At 46.4% G+C, this 21,482-nt stretch overlaps 4 protein-coding genes across 6 annotated transcripts in view; 3 read left to right on the top strand and 1 right to left on the bottom strand.

The window, feature by feature from the left end:
* Nucleotides 1–146: 146 nt before the first annotated feature.
* On the top strand, nucleotides 147–10,713 carry actl6a (actin-like 6A). Of its 2 annotated transcripts, none has more exons than XM_076279080.1 (14): nucleotides 147–288; nucleotides 859–935; nucleotides 1,399–1,573; nucleotides 3,546–3,646; nucleotides 3,932–4,029; nucleotides 4,220–4,314; nucleotides 6,023–6,129; nucleotides 6,970–7,059; nucleotides 7,325–7,386; nucleotides 8,390–8,504; nucleotides 9,049–9,129; nucleotides 9,301–9,396; nucleotides 9,925–10,011; nucleotides 10,094–10,713. In XM_076279080.1, exons 1-14 carry the CDS (start codon nucleotides 264–266, stop codon nucleotides 10,172–10,174), a joined length of 1,290 nt encoding a protein of 429 aa, XP_076135195.1. In that variant the 5' UTR covers nucleotides 147–263; the 3' UTR covers nucleotides 10,175–10,713. The 2 variants fall into 2 exon arrangements, with proteins under 2 accessions (XP_076135195.1, XP_076135194.1); XM_076279079.1 differs by having other exon boundaries at nucleotides 6,023–6,144.
* mrpl47 (mitochondrial ribosomal protein L47) lies at nucleotides 10,622–13,609 on the bottom strand. The gene is made up of 7 exons (XM_076279082.1): nucleotides 13,479–13,609; nucleotides 13,205–13,332; nucleotides 12,996–13,056; nucleotides 12,795–12,891; nucleotides 12,392–12,522; nucleotides 11,630–11,725; nucleotides 10,622–11,403 (listed from the first exon to the last, which is right to left on the bottom strand). The coding sequence occupies exons 1-7, from the start codon at nucleotides 13,607–13,609 to the stop codon at nucleotides 11,292–11,294; spliced, it is 756 nt and encodes a 251-aa protein (XP_076135197.1). The 3' UTR covers nucleotides 10,622–11,291.
* Nucleotides 13,610–13,894: 285 nt separating this feature from the next.
* ndufb5 (NADH:ubiquinone oxidoreductase subunit B5) lies at nucleotides 13,895–16,644 on the top strand. The gene is made up of 6 exons (XM_076277687.1): nucleotides 13,895–14,028; nucleotides 14,518–14,603; nucleotides 14,772–14,838; nucleotides 15,193–15,254; nucleotides 15,597–15,703; nucleotides 16,397–16,644. The coding sequence occupies exons 1-6, from the start codon at nucleotides 13,911–13,913 to the stop codon at nucleotides 16,515–16,517; spliced, it is 561 nt and encodes a 186-aa protein (XP_076133802.1). The 5' UTR covers nucleotides 13,895–13,910; the 3' UTR covers nucleotides 16,518–16,644.
* Nucleotides 16,645–18,529: 1,885 nt separating this feature from the next.
* usp13 (ubiquitin specific peptidase 13) overlaps nucleotides 18,530–21,482 on the top strand; it is a 40,390-nt gene continuing 37,437 nt past the window's right edge. For both annotated transcript variants that reach the window (XM_076279078.1, XM_076279077.1), the window contains exons 1-2: nucleotides 18,530–18,678; nucleotides 20,350–20,475. In XM_076279078.1, the coding sequence (XP_076135193.1) occupies nucleotides 18,568–18,678; nucleotides 20,350–20,475 (237 nt within the window). In that variant the 5' untranslated portion in view covers nucleotides 18,530–18,567. The remainder of the gene's footprint in view (nucleotides 18,679–20,349; nucleotides 20,476–21,482) is intronic.

Raw genomic sequence — 21,482 nt, 5'->3', positions numbered from 1 at the left:
ACGCAAACAGAAAAACTAAAAATCCTCCCAAAGTTTGCTTCTGATATCTCAACGCAACTTGTCTGTGACGATTGGTTTGGAGGCGGAGCTACCTAAATACTTCCATTTCATTGGCTACTACCGGGACAGACTGTGGCACTGGCTAGGTTGACCAAATTTAATTCATTTCTTTGTTGTGGTTAAACGTTAGCCGCTTTTGAAATCTGCCTCACCGGTTGAGTTTATAAACTATTGATATTTCTTTGCATCTAGGTGCTTAGAGGATGAGTGGCGGGGTGTACGGAGGCGGTAGGTATCATTTATTAACTGTAGCGAAATGAATGAGCGCGCCACGTTGTAGTGGTCTAATGTCTTATAACGTTAGCACACAAGCTAAGTTGTTAGCTAACGTTAGCTTATAGTAAGACTGTATTAGCTAAGTGTGGCCATTGAGTTGCACGTTAAATGTGCATTATACTAAGAAGAAGAAAAATCGGCATTCCTTGCATGAATGGATGTGCAAAACACTTCGAGGGAATCAACTAATGAAAGAGCGCTACCGTTAGCTATTCGTTAGCTGCTGTATGCTAATACGAATGAATGACCATAACGTTAACGTTAGAGTTCATGATGTTTTCTGTGAAATGTAACCCTTGAATGTAGCCATTTGTTTCCGAGATTGTTGTTTCAACATGTAATTATTTTTAAAATTCACTGACATATCGTATCTTCATACATAACTGATGAAGCATGTTAACTTTATAGATCAGCTCGGCCGATATGACACTAAACTGAGTTGAACAAAGTTGAACTACGAGTTAACTTTGAGTGCCCTAAACGAACCTTATGATATGATTATATGTTTGTGTTTCTGTGCAGATGAGGTCGGAGCGCTTGTGTTTGACATCGGCTCGTACACGGTGCGCGCAGGCTATGCCGGTGAGGACTGTCCGAAGGTAAGAGCGTCACACCCCCTCGTCTGCACACCCTGACTTCGGCCAGATGAGTAGACATCCATTCAGTGTGCACCTCGGTGGAGGGAGACTGTAACAGAGGGGCACATAAGAAAGCCATGATTTTCAAGTCACAAGCTGAACCTTTACGGTCCTGGAACTGGAGTTTTGTTTCCAGCCCCTCACCTGTTCATGGGTGGTGGAGGGAGGGAGGGATGGATGGATTAGACACATAGATAGGCCTACACTTTAGTCATCCTATGGGAAATGTATGGAAGCGGCACTCAGTGGAGGGAGACAATATTTCATCTAGGCCAGACCTGATCAACTTCATTGTCAGCATCATAACCGACGTTGATGAGGAATATTAGTTTTATTCTGGGGCCTAGACTCTGGGCTGGGACCGCTTGAGTTTGGGGTGACTCTTAGCCGGCTGATTTGTGCGATATTTTGTCTCTGCCTTTAGGCGGACTTTCCGACGGTGATCGGAGCAACGGTTGACCGGGAGGATGGCACCGTTCCCATGGAGACGGACGGGGAGAAGACCAAGCAGAGTGGCACCACCTACTACATTGACACCAACCAGCTCCGCGTGCCCCGAGAAAACATGGAGGTCATGTCTCCCCTCAAAAACGGCATGAGTACGTTTGCTTGTCTCTAATATGTCTGCTTATCTATCCACGGTCTGTAAAGCCTAGTTCATGATCCCTTTTCGTATGTAGATGTTCATTTCATCCATTTTGTCCACATTTGTGAGTTTATCTAACTCGCAGGTGAAAAGCCAATTAAGCTTATTTCTCCAAAAAGTTGGTGCGTTCTTTTTAAGTCTGTCAGAAACGTTTGTGTGTTTGTATGTGTTTCGGTCTGGCCTGTAAATGTCTTTATGTAGTCTGGTGTGTGATGAAGAGGTTCATGCTCAGAGGATGAAGAAAGAGATGTGCTTAAAGTCTGGCTGGGTGGATTGGTCAGGCCAAGATATAGCTGTCCATGGTGCTGGAAGACTGTATCTGTAGTCTGTATCAGGGCTGTAGTCTCTAGTCTATATCAGGGCTGTAGTCTCTAGTCTATATCAGGGCTGTAGTCTCTAGTCCATATCAGGGCTGTATGTAGCAGGGTTGTAATCTCTAGTCTATATCAGGGCTGTATGAAGCAGGGCTGTATGTAGGCAGGGCTGTAGGCTGTAGACTGTAGGCTGTAGACTGTAGACAGGGCTGTATGTAGGCAGGGCTGTAGGCTGTAGACAGGGCTGTATGTAGACAGGGCTGTATGTAGACAGGGCTGTATGTAGGCAGGGCTGTATGTAGGCAGGGCTGTATGTAGACAGGGCTGTATGTAGGCAGGGCTGTATGTAGACAGGGCTGTATGTAGACAGGGCTGTATGTAGGCAGGGCTGAATGTAGGCAGGGCTGTAGGCTGTAGACAGGGCTGTATGTAGGCAGGGCTGTATGTAGGCAGGGCTGAATGTAGGCAGGGCTGAATGTAGGCAGGGCTGTAGGCTGTAGACAGGGCTGTATGTAGGCAGGGCTATAGGCTGTAGACAGGGCTGTATGTAGGCAGGGCTGTAGGCTGTAGGCAGGGCTGTATGTAGACAGGGCTGTATATAGGCAGGACTGTCTCCTGCTTGTTGGTGGGGTTTGCATTTGTCTTTGGCGTCTTTCACTCTGTGACATTCAGTGCGGAATTGTAGCATGATTGGCAGAGGAGTGTTCTAGAAACCTTTTGCCGTAGAGAGCAGATTATTATTGGCTGGTTTTCTTCGAGTCTTTACCTCAGAGAGCGGATATATTATTGGCTGCTTTCCTTGGGGTCCTGGCCTGGTTGGATGCAGACGTAGATGATGAGATGAAGACCAATTATAGCTTCACCCCTCAGTGTCGCTTTGGAAGAAAAAGGAGCCGTTTCTCTGTTTTGTCCCTTGTTTGTTGAAAACTCACAGTTCTCACTTGGTATCTCGCTTAGTTTCACTCAGTTCACCCTGCTGACTCTTAACTGCCCCTGTTTCCCCCCTAAAGCCTTATTTATTATCAATGTTAGAATGTGGATGGAGCCTCTGTCGGTTTTCTGCATTTATTTCGTCCATCTTTTTGTCCGTTCCCTTCTAGCTTACAGATATGGACAAAATGGAGTAACGAATGAAACAAGCGTGTCCATTTACCGTACGTGTGAAAGGGGAGCATAACCTAGGCTTTACCAAAGGCCTTGTAGGCAAGTCCCTCCACTCGGCGGCCATATTGCAACGCACTTTGGGCAGTTATCGGGCATCTATTTTCCCATTCAAGTGAATGGGGAGGCATACAGGAAGAGGCGGGATATGTGTAGAGACTACTGCCATATTGGCGTTACAAACTAACCCCATGCATTTCTATGGAGGATTTTTTAAGTGCTGTGTGTCTTCATTGGAAAGTGTCTGGCTTTACTTAGCCTGTCCTCTCTAACTCTGCATGGTGACACCTCTGCCGCTCGCTCTGTGTGTGAAATTGCACACAGGAGGTGTGTGTGTGTGTGTGTGTGTGTGTTTGAAAGTGAATATTGTTTCTAGGTTTAAGATTTAGGTGTTATGCTTGTGTATGTGTACTGATTGCCTGGTATGTGTGTGTTTGTTTCCACATGCAGTTGAAGACTGGGACAGCTTCCAGGCCATTCTGGACCACACCTACAAGATGCATTTCAAGTCAGAGCCCAGTCTGCACCCTGTGCTCATGTCCGAGGCCTCGGTGAGTTCTCACAGTGTTCTCACAGCGTTCTCACAGCGTTCTCCGATGGTTCCCCTCCCTGCTCTCTTGCATCTTTGTCTCCTAATGGTTGCAGACTACTGAGTAGCTTTTTGTGAGGAGCTGTGTCTGTGGACTTTGACTTTGACTGTGTGTGTGTGTGTGTGTGTGTGTGTGTGTGTGTGTGTGTGTGTGTGTGTGTGTGTGTGTGTGTGTGTGTGTGTGTGTGTGTGTGTGTGTGTGTGTGTGTGTGTGTGTGTGTGTGTGTGTGTGTGTGTGTGTGTGTAGTGGAACACCCGAGCAAAGCGCGAAAAGCTGACCGAGTTGATGTTTGAGCACTACAACATTCCCGCCTTCTTCCTGTGCAAGACTGCAGTCCTGTCAGCGTATCCTTCCAGCCTGCTGAGCCAGTGCCGCCACGTTTCAGAAAAATGACACGTTTCTTTTCCACTTCAATAAATGCAGTGATGTTTTTAATGTCAATGAGTAATTATGTTAAATAACTGTGATTATGACTATGAGCCAGTGTATGTGTGTGTGTGAGAGAGTTTCCTCCCTTGACTCTGAGTGTGTCAGCTTTGCAAATGGCCGCTCCACGGGTCTGGTGCTCGACAGCGGCGCCACACACACCACAGCTATCCCTGTGCATGACGGCTACGTCCTGCAGCAAGGTGAGCATACACACACACACACACATACACACACACGCACTCACTCACACACATACATACATACATACACACACACACGCACTCACACACGCACTCACACACATACACACACATACACACACACACACACACGCACTCACACACATACATACATACACACACACACACACACACACACGCACTCACACACATACACACACACACACTCACACACACTTACGTCCTGCAGCAAGGTGAGCATACACACACACACATACGCACTCACACACATACAGACTCACACACTTACACACACTTACGTCCTGCAGCAAGGTGAGCACGCACACATACACACACACACACACACACACACACATATACACACACACACACACTTACACACACTTACGTCCTGCAGCAAGGTGAGCACAAACACGCACACTCGCACACATGCACACACACACACACTCACACACACTTATATCCTGCAGCAAGGTGAGCACAAACACGCACACTCGCACACATGCACACACACACACACTCACACACACTTATATCCTGCAGCAAGGTGAGCACAAACACGCACACTCGCACGCATACACACACTCACACACATACACATACACACACACACGCACTCGCACGCATACACACACACACGCACACTCTCACACACTCACGTCCTGCAGCAAGGTGAGCACAAACACGCACACATGCACGCATACACACACTCACACACATACACATACACACACACATGCACTCGCACGCATACACACACACACACGCAAACTCTCACACACTCACGTCCTGCAGCTAGGTGAGCACAAACACGCACACACGCACACACACGCATACACACACTCACACACATACACATACACACACACATGCACTCGCACGCATACACACACACACACGCAAACTCTCACACACTCACGTCCTGCAGCTAGGTGAGCACAAACACGCACACACGCACACATGCACACACACACACTCTCACACACTTACGTCCTGCAGCAAGATGTGCTTCCCTCTCCCGTCTCGTAAACCCCCCTGGCCTCTCACTGGTCTCATCTCTCATCGGCTCTGGGTCAGTTTAGTCTGCGTGAATAAGGCCCTGTGTCCACCGATCACGTTTTTTGCGCCGACGGCGGCTATTTTCGATACAAATCTTCCACTCTCCACTCCCTCGGGGAAAAAAGCCTCGGTGCTGACCGTCTTTTTTCCTGCAGCGCTCAGAGCGCTGAAAATTTAAATCTGTTCAACTTTTAGAACAGTGCTGGGGTCGTCAATGTCACTGCTCTCTCGACAACCAATCAAAACTTTGAAAACCTAGCAACAATAAACACCTGACTGAAGCGCTCTGAAAATGAGGTTAAGGGCACTGTCAGCGCAAAAAACGTCATTGGTGGAGACAGGCCCTAATAGGCTAGGCAAGGCAAGGTAGTTTTATTATTTCATACACAGACAACACACGTCAACATGAGAAAACGGTGAATAGCAGACCATAATAAATACAATAGAAAATGTAAAAAAAAAGAGTATGTTATTTTGGTGAGATGTGAGAAGGAGATGGTCTGCACACTGTATATGGGCTCCAAGAAATACTTCATTCATTCTAAAAAGGCGACATTTTCGATCTCAACAGATCTTCATCAGGCAAATAAGAACTGGTGAGATTTTGGTGAGATGTGCCATTTTAATTTGGTGTGTGTGTGTTGGTCAGGCATTGTGAAGTCCCCACTGGCGGGAGACTTCATGAGCATGCAGTGTCGTGAGCTGTTCCAGGAGCTCGGGGTGGAGATCGTCCCACCCTACTTGATCGCATCAAAGGTGAGGGCAGCCAAAGTAAGTGTCGACCTTTCATTCCATTTTAGCCCGTCGGGGGGTGTTGGGGGCCGGACCACAGGCGGCGGAGGTGGAGGGGTCAGAGGTAACGCTGACATCACATCCTGTGTCTGCATGCTCACCTTGGTTTTGAGTTTACTCACCCTTACGCCTTCACTAACTGTGTGTGTGTGTTAGATTAGCCTTCACTAACTGTGTGTGTGTTAGATTAGCCTTCACTAACTGTGTGTGTTAGTGTACTAACACTAACTCTGTGTCTAGTTGTGTAGCTGTTGCTAACTAACACCTACATGCAAAGTTGGAAATTAACTTTAAAAACATATTTTCATTCATTTTATTTAAAAGTAAATATCTACCAGCCACTGACAGACGAATGGTCAAATTCACCAGCCACTCATTAGTAAGTCTTTATTTCGTGTGTGAGATCTATCAGCATGTGGCTGGTGCTCATCTCAGGCCCTGTCTGCACGGCTGTAATAGTCACTGTTGCTCCAAACTGGAGAAGGGTGTTCATGCTCATCTGTGATGTGTATCATGGGTCATTTCCCATCAAGTCCAGTGTCTCTCTCTCTCTCTCTCTCTCTCCCTCTTTCTCTCTTTCTCTCTCTCTCTCTCTCTCTCTCTCTCTCTCTCTCTCTCCTTTATCTCTCTCTATTCTCTTCTCTTCTCTCATCTTTCTTTCTTTACTCTTCTCTCTCTCTCTCATCTTTCTCTCTGTCGCTCTCCCTCATTTCTTTCTCTCCCCCTCCCTCCTGTCCTCTCTCTCTCTCTCTCTTTTTTCCCTTTCTCTCTCCCCCTCTCTCTAACGTGAGCGTTTCTCATCAGGATGCTGTGCGTGAGGGGGCTGCTGCCAGTTGGAAGAAGAAGGAAAAGCTTCCTCAGGTCACACGCTCCTGGCACAACTACATGTGTAATGTAAGTACACGCACACACACACACACACACGCTCCTGGCACAACTACATGTGTAACGTAAGTACACACACACACCGCACACGCACGCACACACACACACACGCTCCTGGCACAACTACATGTGTAACGTAAGTACACACACCGCACACACACACACGCATACACGCTCCTTGCACAACTAGAGCTCAGTGATCATGTGATGGTTGTGTGATGGTTGTGTGATGGTTTCTGTCTGAACTGACTGAGTTTCTCTCTCGTCCTCCCAGTGTGTCATTCAGGACTTCCAGGCCTCAGTTCTGCAGGTGTCCGACTCGCCTTACGATGAACAGTAAGACCTGATGCGTCTTTACCGTTACTGCCTCAGACAGACACACAGACAGAGAGACAGACAAAGCCATCCACGTGAAAATCACACACCCTCCTGAGTGCATTATGCATTTAATTTTTGGATGGAACAATTGCTCTGACGGTGATCATTGTCCTTGTCCGGCGTGAGTAAGGGGACGTGTCTGGCCTTTAGTCTCCATCTGTCTGTCTGTTTGTCTGTTTGTTGTTTTGCTGTTTGTTCATGTGTTCAGTCACAGTAACCTAAACAAAATTCTTACTATTGTCCAAATTGGAGGCTATAAATGTCTGTGCTGGTTTTAGAAATGAGCGTTTTTGCAGCAGCTAGCCTACTCTTAGGTTAATGCACAAATGCCTCCAAATGGAATGAATTGAAGTCAATGGGTACCATAGGTTACCTAAGAATAGCTGGTCCAAATTGAATGGAAGCCTGCGAAAACTGCCTCGAGTTCCTGCATTGGAAACGGGCCTAGAGCTGCTTCCTACGGCTCACCTGTGGATAGGCGCTTCTGCTTACATTATTGGCCTAGTTACCTCGTGTGTGTGTGTGTGTGTGTGTGTGTGTGTCTGTGTGTGTGCGTGTGCATGTGTGTGTGCATGGCCTCCTCTGAATGTGGGTCAATTAGAAAGTCAGAGAATTATCAAAGGAGCAGAATAAGATTGAGGTGTGTGTGTGTGTGTGTGTGTGTGTGTGTGTGTGTGTGTGTGTGTGTGTGTGTGTGTGTGTGTGTGTGTGTGTGTGTGTGTGTGTGTGTGTGTGTGTGTCAGAGAGGCAGTGTGTGATCCTCTTTGACCCGTCACAGTTATAGTTCCTCTACTCTGTGTGTGTGTGAGTGTGACTGTCACTGTTCTAATTTCTGTCAGTTGTGTGTGTGTGTATGTGTGTTATATTATCAGCTGACTCAGGCAGAAGTTTGGACCTGATCATTGTCTGGCTCCACAGTGTGTCTAATCGTGTGCGTGTGTGTGTGTGTGTTCCTCTACAGAGTGGCGGCCCAAATGCCCACCATGCATTATGAGCTGCCTAACGGTTACAACTGTGACTTCGGATCAGAGCGGCTAAAGATCCCAGAGGGCCTCTTCGACCCCTCCAACGCCAAGGTCAGCAGGGGCGGGGCTTACTGATCCCTCTAATGCCAAGGCCAGAGGGCTGAGACCCTTAGTCAGAATGGGTTCCTTAGAGAAGTGTCAGGTCAGAATGGGTTCCTTAGAGAAGTGTCAGGTCAGAATGGGTTCCTTAGAGAAGTGTCCGGTCAGAGTTGGTTCCTTAGAGTAGCGTCAGATCAGAGTGAGTTCCTTAGAGCAGTGTCAGGTCAGAATGGGTTCCTTAGAGAAGTGTCAGGTTAGAGTGGGTTTCTCAGAGTGTTCCATCAGTTCAGAGTGGGTTCCTTAGAGCAGCATCAGTTCAGAGTGGGTTCCTTAGAGCAATGTCGGGTCAGCGTGGGTTCCTTAGAGTGTTCCATCAGGTCAGAGTGACACCTATGCCTGAGTCCGTCCTGGGTTTAACCCTGTATAAGAACATCTGTATAACCCTGAATAAGAGTATCTTGTAGCATAAAACAGTGTGTGTGTGCGTGCGTGTGATTTGTGTTGCAACCTTATTGGGAGAGGAGGTGTGTGACTTTAACTCTGGCTCCCCCTACAGGGCCTGTCTGGTAACACCATGCTGGGAGTGGGACACGTGGTGACCACCAGTGTGGGCATGTGCGACATCGACATTCGACCGGTACGTGCGCCATTCGTGACTTCTGACCACGCAGCCCTTACCACACACAGGACTCGGGCTGTAGTTAGACTTAATGGAAGAAACTGCTCATTGATTTTCTGTGTGTGTGTGTGTGTGTGTGTGTGTGTGTGTGTGTGTGTGTGTGTGTGTGTGTGTGTGTGTGTGTTTCAGGGTCTGTACGGAAGTGTGGTAGTGACTGGCGGAAACACACTCATTCAGGGCTTTACCGATCGCCTCACCAGGGAGCTGTCACAGAAGACTCCACCGGTTAGCAATACACACACACACACACCAACCTTTTCTCTCTCTCACTCCCTCACACTTCCTCCATCAGTGTCCCATGCTGCTGTTCTAATTAAGCTGTTCTCTCTCTCTCTCTCAAATTCAAATTAGCTTTATTGGCATGACAAAAAACATTGTGTTGCCAAAGCTTACACATGTGGTATAATTGTACAGATTTAAATAATAATAATACAAATAATGGTAAAATAATAAAATTAATAATAATAATAATAATAATAATTAAAATGTATACTGATTAGGCAAAATAATACAGTGGAATGTAAGAAGGAAAAGGAAAAGGACTCACTTTCTCAATCTTTGACACTCTTTCAGGAATTGTACTGCTATCGTAGCACAATTGTGCCCTCCCAACAAATACGGGAGCTTGTCTTCATTGGGTAGCATGGGGAATTGTGGAGCAATCTTGCCAATGTGGTCAAAGAATTCTCTCCTAACCAGGGTGTAATTTTTACATTCTGTGTAACTCATCTCTCTCTCCATCCCTCCACCCAGAGTATGCGCCTGAAGCTGATTGCCAACAACACCACAGTGGAGCGCAGGTTCAGCGCCTGGATCGGAGGCTCCATCCTGGCATCACTGGTAAGATGGGGTCAGAGGTCAAGGGCGTTAAGAATCTCCTCTTCAGAGTCTCTTCTTTAACGTGTGTATGTGTGTGTTGCAGGGAACGTTCCAGCAGATGTGGATCTCGAAGCAGGAATATGAAGAGGGCGGAAAGCAGTGTGTAGACAGGAAGTGCCCCTGATCGCCACGGAGACGACCACTGCCTTTAAAACGCGACAAACCTCTCTGCTTGTCCACCCCACCGTACTGGACTCAGGAACAACACAAGGACGCGCCGTTTTATAGTTTTTTAAAAACACATCAGTCAAGATTCCAGTCCTTCTTTTTTCTTTAGAGTCTTTGCTATTTTCTTAAACAAACACACCTAGATGCTGTGTTGTGATCGCTGACCATTATCAAGGGTGACAGGTCTGACGGAATTACCTGCAACTGGCCGCTCTGTCCCCTGTGAGAACTGGTCTTGTGTGAGCCACGTATTATGTTACTGTCGACTGATTCCTCAACCCTGCAGTCACTGTCAGGATGCAACCGACTTTTGATTTCCCTGTTAGTCTTTTTGAAAAATAAACGTTTTTATTGCGATGCCTTTTGAATTTGAACATTTGACACAGATAATCCCAGAGCGCTGTTGTACAAAAAGTCACCTGTATTTATTTAGATGCTCATGATCATATCACACATCAGACAGAACTCCAATAAACATGTTTCTCTTTTCACTGGTATGACTGAACACGGATAACTTCTCTGCTCCATTTAACATCTACACACTAACCCTGACCCCCTCCAGGGCTAACACAGACCCCCCCGCTGCATCGGCCCAGCCCAGTCCACCACCGCCTCTGGTCAGAAACGTGTTTTTTTTATAAGACCACCTAGTCACGGAAAAGTTTTTATTAGAGGTTGCAATAGCACATGGTCATGTGATGAAGTGGTTTTGAGCCTCGGAAGTCTGGAGTAAACCTCCAAACAGCCAAGTCTGGCCCAGGAAGGGCAGCTGTTGCTGCTGGCTAGAGGGTGTGCCGGGTCAGAGGCCAGAGAAGCTTTAGCTTGGCGTGCCGACAGGGTTTTATTAGAGGCTGTACTAGCACATGGACATGTGCTACAGTGGTTTTGAGCTCCACAGGTCTGGCGTAAACAACCTCAAAACAGCCAAGTCTGGCCCCGAGAAGGGCTGGTGTTGCTGGCTGGAGGGTGTGCCGGGTCAGAGGCTGGAGAATGTCTTGTCTGGGTGTGCCGGGTCAGAGGCTGGAGAATGTCTTGTCTGGGTGGGTCCGCTGCCTCTGATCCCGGAGAAGCGCTCATGCCGTCTGCGCCGATGCTTTGGGGAAGCGCTCTGCCAGCTTCTTCTCCTTCTTCTTCTCCAACTGCTCCTCCCTGACCTTCGAGCGCAGGTGCTTCTCCAGCCGCCGCCTGGAACACACACACACACACACAAACATCAAGTAAACAAAAGAAGAAATTTTACATGGTGGGGGAAGAAACTTATGTAATAAAAGTGGAAGAATACAGTAATTGAGTATCATGATGAGGCCAGTTATAGCACTATCTGCACTTACAGTAAGGAATCAGACTTTGATTGCTTTTTTTCTAATGAGTCTGTTTACTGTGTGTCGTTTACGAATGTGACCTTTCTTACCTGACATATGGTTCAACAAACGCTGGAGTGAAGAAGCGTTTCCTCTTGTACCGGGTGTTCAAGTGCCAGGGACTGGCGTGCTCTCTGAAGCGATACCTGGATGGGGACCACAGGAGGAGTTTACAGACAGCAGATGTGTGTGTGTGTGTGTGTGTGTGTGAGAACACTATTGATGATGAAGATGATAATGAGACAAGGATCTCACCTTCCCGGAGTGTGTGTGTATGAGAACAACACTGGTGATGGGACCAGGATCTCCTTAAAGGTGCTCTAAGCGATGTTACGTGGTTTCTAAGCTAAAACATTTTTTGTCACATTCAGCAAACATCTCCACCATCTTCTCGCTGCCTGTCTCCTGGATGCACTGAAAAAATGCGATCTCTTTGGACAGCCCGGGCCCCAAAAACAGCCTGGACCATGAAACATAACAAACTGTTCCAGCCAATCACAGACAAGATACGCGTTCAGGAGTTTCAGTTGCGTAGGAAGGAGGGGCGAGCTAGCTCTCTGTTTTGTTTGAACGTCAACAGAAGTGATGTTACCCAACATCGCTTAGAGCACCTTTAAGAGTATGTGTGGTGTGGTGTGGTGTGTATGTGTGGTGTGTGTGTGTGTGGTGCTGATGATGGGACCAGGATCTCTCGTTCCCAGAGAGTGAGTGTTTGTGTGTGTGGAATTTTTCCTTACCAGTGAGTGAGCGTGCATATGTGTGTGTGTTTATGTGTGTGTGCGTGTGTGGATGGCAAAGGGATCTCTCGTTACCAGTAGACATGTCCAAAGACGTCTCGTCTCCAGGCCCCAGGCCGTCCCTTCTCCTGACCGGTCAGCAGCATGCGCAGTGCTCCCTCTCTCTCCTGCACCACAGAGTCCAGCCTGATCATCGACCGCTCCACCTGTCAACAACAACAACAACAAGCCTGATCATCGACCGCTCCACCTGTCAACAACAACAACAAGCCTGATCATCTACCGCTCCACCTGTCAGCAACAAGGGCTGGGTGTTCAGTATGTGAGGGAGTGTTGGGCACCTCCTGATGTTGGTGTGTGTGTGTGCTTACTCTCCTTACTGAACAGCAGGCCTGATATGAAGGTGTGTGTGTGCTAACTCTCCTTACTGAGCAACAGCAGTCCAGATGAGAGGGTGTGTGAGGGCGTGTGTGCTCACCTTCTTGAGTCGCTCTGGGCTGGGCATGGACAGGCGCTGCCTCTTCGACTCCTGCTCGATGGTGAGCAGCATGTTCTTTTCCTTCAGGAGAACATACCTGTCACACAGACGTTAGACACAGACAGTGTTATATAGAGTACACACTCATCCCTAACACTGCAGATGTGCATGCATTCTATGGTATGGCGTACACTGACTTACCACAGCTTGTGTAAATCCTCATTGCTTTTGGCCCGTAGCTGTTTTCCTGTCCATGGGGCACCTTTGGGATAAACCAGGATATAACATACAGGAGTGCACGTAATTCCTGCATTCATTCATTCATTCATTTACTAATCATATTATGCCATTTTAAGATTATTCTATATCATTTCGTAACGTTACTAATGCTAGTTCATAACGTTACGTACCAGACTTGACATTCGCTTCGCCCCAGTTCTCTGGAAGATCGAAGAACTCCTCCAGGCCTTTTCGGCTTTGTGATGTGTGGAAAAGTCTGTAGTGCACTGGCTTCACTACCGGAGAGAATGAGCTCAGCCTGAAACAAAAAACAAGTGACATTGAGGATCGACTTGAGTCTCACACTTAACTTAATGTAACGGCAACGTTGTGCTAACAACAAGCTAATTTCACATCGCTCAAAGTATCAGACTGACTCATGCGAATACATCTCTAAACATTTACCTGTGTGAGAGACTGATACATCTGGACGAAGAATATTCTGTCTGCTGTAATTTGACAGATGAACATATTGATACACAACGCTGAAATTGCCGACATAAACCAACAATGCGTCCTGCAGAGGTCGCAGCCATTTTGGAACTGTGACCAAGTGGGGGCGACTTCCTTTAACCCAGGATGCACTACTCATGTGTAATTTTTTTTAACGTATTTTTTTTATTATATGAAATTGATGACTTATTTATCCTATATTTAAACTAATCACGTACAGTTAGAGAATAATATGTTTACCAGCACACGGATAATCAGAACTCTCGCCAAAGCACTGGCCAAAGGCATTTATTTTTCCCACAGTAAAGATGGCGTTTCAGGAGTCGCAGGGAACGTAAGAACCAATCATAAGAGCTCTGTGGCGGAAGTGTGCCCACAGTAGCGATGGTGGGCTTGAGCGTCCTGCGGTCTGCTGCTGCTCTGGCAGCCAGACTGAATCCTTTAAAACGCGGCGTTCCCGTTGTGACTTTGCTCTCTGGGTCTGCGCTACGGACAGAAAAAGGTGAATATTGTATATAAATACCACGACAACAAAACTGGTTGCAGTGGACGTCTGTTTTGATCGTGACCTTGCCAGTCCTCACAAGTGCTGTCGGTGCTAGCGCTAACGCCAATGTTTGCTAGCTGCATGGCTAACAGCTACTTGGCTTAGTAGATCGTTTGCTAGTGAACTGACCTACAAAGTATCCACTGATCGGTAGAAATAGATTAGAAACTGATTCGTTGTCCCGCTTTGTCATTTACAGTCATAGCTACAAACTGTGCTAACTGTCGATAGCTTGTTTAGCTGTAAGTGTCAACTTCATGAGGTGACAGCCCTGTAACTTTGACAATTGGCATACCCTTAACTTGCGTCCACACTTTCTACTTTGTTAACCGGGGATGTAACATTATAGTTTTTAACGTTCGAGCGTGCCTTGCTGTATGTTAGACTGGGAAGTTGTTTTCTATTGATTATAATGTATATCGTCCTGATCTGTTTCTCTTCCAGCGGTGGTCCGTTATGGGAGCCACGGGAAAAGTATGTTTGTTATCAAACCTACCGACTACTACGACAGAAGATTCCTGCGTCTCATGGTAGTCTATTGTTTACCTTAGGATCGTATTGCTCATCTCTCATGGCATTTTCTAATCAATCTATTACCTGAAAACATTTGATGACGAATTATACAGAACCTGGACTCTGTTTGTTATCACCAGCAGACCTGAACTATTTTCTTTTTTTTGTCTGTTATTCTTTTTCAGAAATATTACGTTCTTTTGACGGGTATACCTGTTGCGGTTCTTCTGACCTCTGTGAACGTGTTTATCGGTGAGCTCAACACTTTACCATGTCCAACTGTTAACAAAACAGTAGCATGTCATACTCTAAGATTAAGTTGGATTAAAATATGGTTTATTGTAGGCAGAAATGGGATTGATGTTATTGAAGGAAATGTGATTTCTACCCATAGCTGCCTGTCTGCCATGTGTTGTAGGGCAGACTCTGATGTACGCTACTTAAGTAAAAACAGGGAAAGCTAAGGAAATGTTTATCTTGACATTTGATGTTGAGTGTTATGAAAGCTGAATTACTTAGCAAAGGCTGAGTGGAGAGTAGAAGTGTTCATATATGATTTATAATTTGTAATTTTATTTGTTCAATAATGTAAAATGTTATTTTCAGGAGAGGCAGAATTGGCGGAGATTCCAGAGGGCTATGAGCCTGAATACTGGGAGTACTACAAGGTAAATCCCACTTCTGTGCATCTAGTCAAACCTGCTGCTGTGTAATACTGAGATCCACTCTGACCTGAAGTTAAGACAAGTTGATGTGGGATATAAACATTTGGATATCAGAAAGACGTGGCCAAATGTCTGACAAGCATTACGTGCAACAAATGCTTCAACGGTGTGCCCAACATGGGAGTTTGTCAGCAGCTGAGTTGGGCTTCAACAAGATCTCAGCTCTTCATTATGTCATGATTCTGCAGATCATTGACCAATGCCACATGATATGTGGAGGATTGTGTGAGCTGGGTTTGTTGCCATGGCACCGTGCTGTCGTAACCAGGCTCTCTTCTCCCACAGCATCCCATCACTAGGTGGATCTCGCGGAACCTTCTGGATGACCCGGCAAAAGACTACGAGAAGATGATGGCGTTGGTCCATATGGAGCAGGAGAAGGGGCAGATGAGGTACAGCAACCTGCTACACACACATTCGTACACACACACACACATACACTCGCGCACACACACACACATACATACACTCGCACACACACACACCCATACACTCGCACACACACACACACATACATACACTAGCACACACACACATCCATACACTCTCACAGACACACACACACAGACACTCTTTCTTTGTTTCTTTCATTCTTTCTCTCACACACACACACACACAAACTCACACACCCATACACTCGTGCACACACACACACCCATACACTCGCACACACACACACACACACACACATACATACACTAGCACACACACACATCCATACACTCTCACACAGACAAACACACACACACTCTTTCTTTCTTTCTTTCTTTCTTTCTTTCTTTCACACACACACACACACACACACACACTCCCACCACCACCTCACTGCAGACTGTAGTCACACCTGTAGTCTAACGCAGTCCTCCTTCCCGGTTTGGTCTGGCTTGGCCATTTCCACTGGCTACCTGCTCCCTCAGGCTAACACCAACTGACTATGACAATGGGTGTGTTTGTACTTAGCCTAACACTAGCTGGTAAAGTCGTGTGTGTGTGTGGTGTTTGGGTACCATGTGTGTCTATTGGTCAGTTTCTGTGTGTGTGTGTAATATGTGTTTAAATATGTGTGTGTGTGTGTGTGCTTGCAGGCAAACGCATCTCGAAGTGAGGAAGCACATGCGACAGAAGGGCGACGGGCCGTGGTATCACTACGAGATGCTGGACAAGGAGATGATCGACAACAGCCCCAAGGCCACTCCCGACAACTGAGCCCCCCCGCCGTGCCGCCCGCAGCACCTGTCCAATGACAACAACTCTGTGTTGATACTGCAAATACTATTTGTCTGATTACTTTTCTCTGTCTCTGCATCACTAAAGTGTGCAACAACTATTTAAACAGCTTCCCTTATTCATTCAACTCACATGTTCATTTAAATAGTACCGTTAACTAGAGGTCTGCACGCAAAAGAGTGCGGCGCGGGACAACTTTTGAAAGCTCTTTGCGGGAGCGGGCGGGATGAGAGAGGTGTGTTCGCGGGTGCGGGACAAACCGATGATTCACTGCACTCCCGCAAATTAAATATGTGCGTAAAATTAAATATGGAAATGATTAAAGTACTGTTCATCACTATAGTTCAGCTGGATGTTCTGTTAGGCAGCATTACAAAATGGGGTTTAAGCATAACTGACGGATAGCAGGCCTATAGCCTATATTGTCGTTTATGTGGGTTCAATTTGTTCCTGCTGCTCATTGTCAAAACTCAAAAATCGAAAGCATGACAGAGGAAGAGGGCACCAGACTAGGCCTACTTCAGTTGTTAGCCTACATTCAGAACCAAGAAACTGACATCTGGAGTTTTTCTCAGGTGTGTATGTGTGTGCTCCTTTCGTGAGACTGAATAGGCTATCCCTCCTGCATGCGGGCTTTAGCGGGCGGGAGCGGGACATCATGTTACAGAGCGGGACTAAAAATGACACATTAATGCGGGAGTGGGACAGAATATTGCAGGAGCGGGCGGGAGCGGGACTGAAAAATCAGTCCAACGCAGACCTCTACCGTTAACATACATGGTATCAAGTGCTGAACCCTGCCTTTGAACAGGAAGGAACCTTGAAGCAGGTCCCAGAAGGCTGCTTAAGGGTGGTCAGATGGGATGGGAGGGGAGGGGAGGGGAGGGGAGGGGGTTGCAACACCATTCATACATAATCAAGGAAACATTTTGTGTGTGTGTGTGAGAGAGAGAGTGTAAGAGAGAGAGATGTATTGTAGGTAGTATATAGTTACAATAGAATATTGGTGACAGAAGTTTTGTGACGATGATGGACAACAGGAATCAGTTCTGAGGGAAACGCCCCTCACAGTTTTGGCCTAGCCCCTACACTGGGCGGAGGAGGATTGTTCATGTTGGGAAATGGAGAATATGTAGTCTACAGCTGCTCATTAGGAAAGGGTGCTGGAGAGAGATGAGCAGGGGAAATGTTCCAAGGGGCGGTGGTGAGATCCTGGGATCTGTTGGAGCAGTGCGCAAAGACCCCTCCAGAGGGCAGCATTGGCGTCATGAGCTCAGCCTGATGATGTGCTTGATGCTGGTGGAGAGACCCGCGACACTCCTATCCTGCATCCCCGACAAGACTAATGCAGGTTTAATCAGACATAAGTCTGTCTGGCGTCAAACGTGACTATGAAACGCAAAAAAAACACTGTTAGATAAATAGAATTACACAATGCAATGGGCTAAATGTATTAATTTATTTAGGTTATTTGCAGAATTGCCATTTAAGTCACGACATTTTAAACGTTCAGAAATGGTGACAAATATATGCTTCTGAGTGACCAGTCGACTCCATCTCCTTGTGTTTATGTGAGCTAAACAGCGGTGGTAGGCTACTGAGGGTAACGGAACTTCCTGGTTGTGCTATTCGAGTAATTCACTGATTGTCATAGCTGTCAAGATAACGGGGTGTTTTGAGACGAGGCGTGGGCTCGCGTGGACCAGGGAAACGAAGCTAATGTATGCGCTTCCTCTGTTTCCATCAAGCGCCTTTGGATGAGGAGCCAATGGCCGGACTGTACGCTATTGCGCTGGGATGAAATCAATTTCAATTGGCGCCCCAGAAAATTACAAAACATTAGCGTCTCCCCCGACATCCCCCCTTTGTGTTTGCAGTCCCCTCCCATATGTTTTGATCGTCATATCCCCCTGATCCTAGAGGAATGTCGGAGCTGTATGATTTAAAAATAGCACCAACTCCTCTCGGCATTGACAGTCTGCGCGGCTAACTCTCGCAGCACTGTGGAGCGAGACACCGGAATCCGAAGATGGCTACAGATCTGGGAGAGCTCCTGGTTCCGTACATGCCCACCATCCGAGTGCCCAGGACGGGAGACAGAGTCTTCAAGAGCGAATGCGCCTATTCCTACGATTCTCCTGTAAGTACACTGTGCTTTGGCGTTATGGCATGAGTGGTTGTGGTTTTGAAACGGCCTGTCCCAGCGCGGAGTCTGTCTCGCACACGTGAAGCGCTGCGCAGTTCTTGGAGGGTGTCGTGGCTGCCCTGGTCACTGTTTACGTGAACTTGAGCGAAAGTCCATGGAAATAAATAATTAAATAAATACGATGTTGACATCTTGAATGTATTGCCAGTGGTGTTTGCGAACTGCAGAATACGCTGGTCAGAATTAATTGCCATCATCTGCGTGTAGCCTTCGTGTACAGCTAAATGATGACTTTAGGTTTGCTCCTTCTATCCAGTAAATTACAGACTACACCTAGCGAAGGCTGCAGTATAGCTGTCTTGGTAGAAACAGACGATTGTCTCTGGACAAACCATCGGCTAGGGAAGTGGGGAACAGTCTTCCAAGCTTCAAAGTTACTGTAATAATTCCTGAGTCAGAACCAAGCAGTATCAACAATATCTTATTGTAACGCACAAAAGTAGCCTACATGTTGCCCAGCGCATGCCTCCTGGGTGTTCCCAGGTTGTTGGTCTGAGAGTAGGCCGCTTGATTCGCCGTCGGCTAAATGACCTATAAAAATCCAGGTCAAGAGGCTCTCCACCTGACCTATTGAATTCTCGACGCATGAAAGTTTAGTTGTTTTCACATTGAAGCCTAAATGTCTACAATCTATTTGAAACGAGGTTACATCGCCGCGCTTGAGCCATAATTTCTCCGGTGAAACAATTTAAAAGGTGACTCAGCTGTTTGGAGCCCGTAGTGTCACACTGAGGGGGGTTATTTTTACCCGCGCGCTGCGAAAGCTCGTGTGTCACGGTGTCACTCCACTCCACTTTAAGGTTTGTCAGAAGCTAGAACCCTAGGCCCACACGGATATAGGGCGAGTATGCAGTCTGAAGTGGGCGTTATGTCTCGGGCCAAGATGCTGAAAACTTCTTCAGCCCCTGGCCTAATTCCTGACAAACAAGAACAGAGTTTACACTGGCTGATGGTGGCAATGTGTGGAGCATATTCGTGGTTAGGCTATGTCCACTTTGCGTCATTGGGTGTAGGGTTTGGCATGTTGTTGTGCTTGTTGAGTTATTATTGCGTCCACTCGTGCCAGATTCAGGCCTGAGGTGGTCTTGTCTCTCTCCTGCTTTATTCGCTGACGCGCTTTATTCCCCTACGCTTTCCGTACCCCTCAGATCAACATCCCAAACCAGACAATGTTTCATGTTAATGTTCGTAATTACAGTGTTATAAATGTGTGTTGATATAAAAGTAGCCTACATCTATTTAGGCCTATTCCTACCACATGTCTTCAGGGCTGTACAAAAACTCAGTCTGCGTTATGGATGATTCATGATACATACGGATGCTATAGATTTTGTGGATTGTGCGACAGAACGATCACCTTCTGTAATGCCAGTGCTATGAAAAAAACAGTTAACTGCGTATCCCATAGTCTATATTCTACATGGTTCAAGGGAGATGCTTCACTGTCTCATGGTTTTATTAAGATACTTGACTTGATTGTAATGATGTGTTGGCTGATATGTGCTTTACAGTGAAGTATTGAATACAGGTGAAGGGTTTCCTGGATAACTTATGTTTTGTATTCTGTGTGTGTGTGTGTGTGTGTGTGTGTGTGTGTGTGTGCAGGAGTCAGAGGGTGGTCTGTATGTGTGTTTGAACACCTTCCTGGGCTTTGGCAGAGAACATGTGGAGAGACATTACCGCAAAACTGGACAGAGCGTTTACATGCACCTAAAACGCACAGTTAAGGAGGTAAGCACGCACACACACACACACACACACACACACACACACACACACTCACACACACACACACCACAAACGTACATGTGTCAGGGAGACACATCTACTCTCACCCACACATCACACTCACACCCATCAGTAGTCCATCCTAGGGAGCGTCTGACGGAGGGGCGATTTGTGACAAAAGCCTTTCAGAGTCAAGCTTAACCGAGCTAATATGGACTTAGCCTGAGTCTGTGTCCACTGTACACATTTCTTTGGCTTAGTTGGAGTCAGAGGTGAGAGGTCAGAGGTCAGTCCGTGTGCTAGTCTGTTGATCAGGAGCTTTATCTGTTCACTGATGGTGAGTGTGGAGTCAGAGCTAACGATGAGCAGGTTGGTGTTGGTGAAGGTTCGGAAATCTGCAAATAATCGATAATTGATGAGGATGTGTTGATTATGCATATTTGGTTATCTGTAAATAATTACTAATTGATAAGTATGTGTTGATGTTGGTGGACGTTTGGTTATCTGTAAATAATTGCTAATTGATAAGTATGTGTTGATGTTGGGGGATGTTTGGTTATCTGTGAATAATTGCTAATTGATAAGTATGTGTTGATGTTGGGGGATGTTTGGTTATCTGTAAATAATTGCTAATTGATAAGGATGTGTTGATGTTGGTGGATGTTTGGTTATCTGCCATTTGTGATGGTGTGTCATGCTGTAATCATGAATAGTGGTTGGCATGATAATATGAGAGGGCAACTTTGCTTACACATGAGTCTTGCGATATTATGGCCTGATGAAGGTTTGAGTATTATTCCTCAGCTTTGAGTATCATTGTTTGTTCCTCAGCTTTGAGTATCATCGTTTATTCCTCAGCTTTGAGTATCATTGTTTGTTCCTCAGCTTTGAGTATCATCGTTTATTCCTCAGCTTTGAGTATCATCGTTTGTTTCTCAGCTTTGAGTATCATCGTTTGTTCCTCAGCTTTGAGTATCATCGTTTATTCCTCAGCTTTGAGTATCATCGTT

The sequence above is a fragment of the Alosa pseudoharengus genome, unplaced genomic scaffold, assembly GCF_046254945.1.
Source record: "Alosa pseudoharengus isolate Yale_2024_CS ecotype anadromous, Long Island Sound unplaced genomic scaffold, YU_APseudo_1.1 YU_APseudo_1.1_scf_11, whole genome shotgun sequence".
Taxonomy (NCBI): Eukaryota; Metazoa; Chordata; class Actinopteri; order Clupeiformes; family Clupeidae; genus Alosa; species Alosa pseudoharengus.
This window is presented reverse-complemented; position numbering and strand designations above follow the sequence as displayed.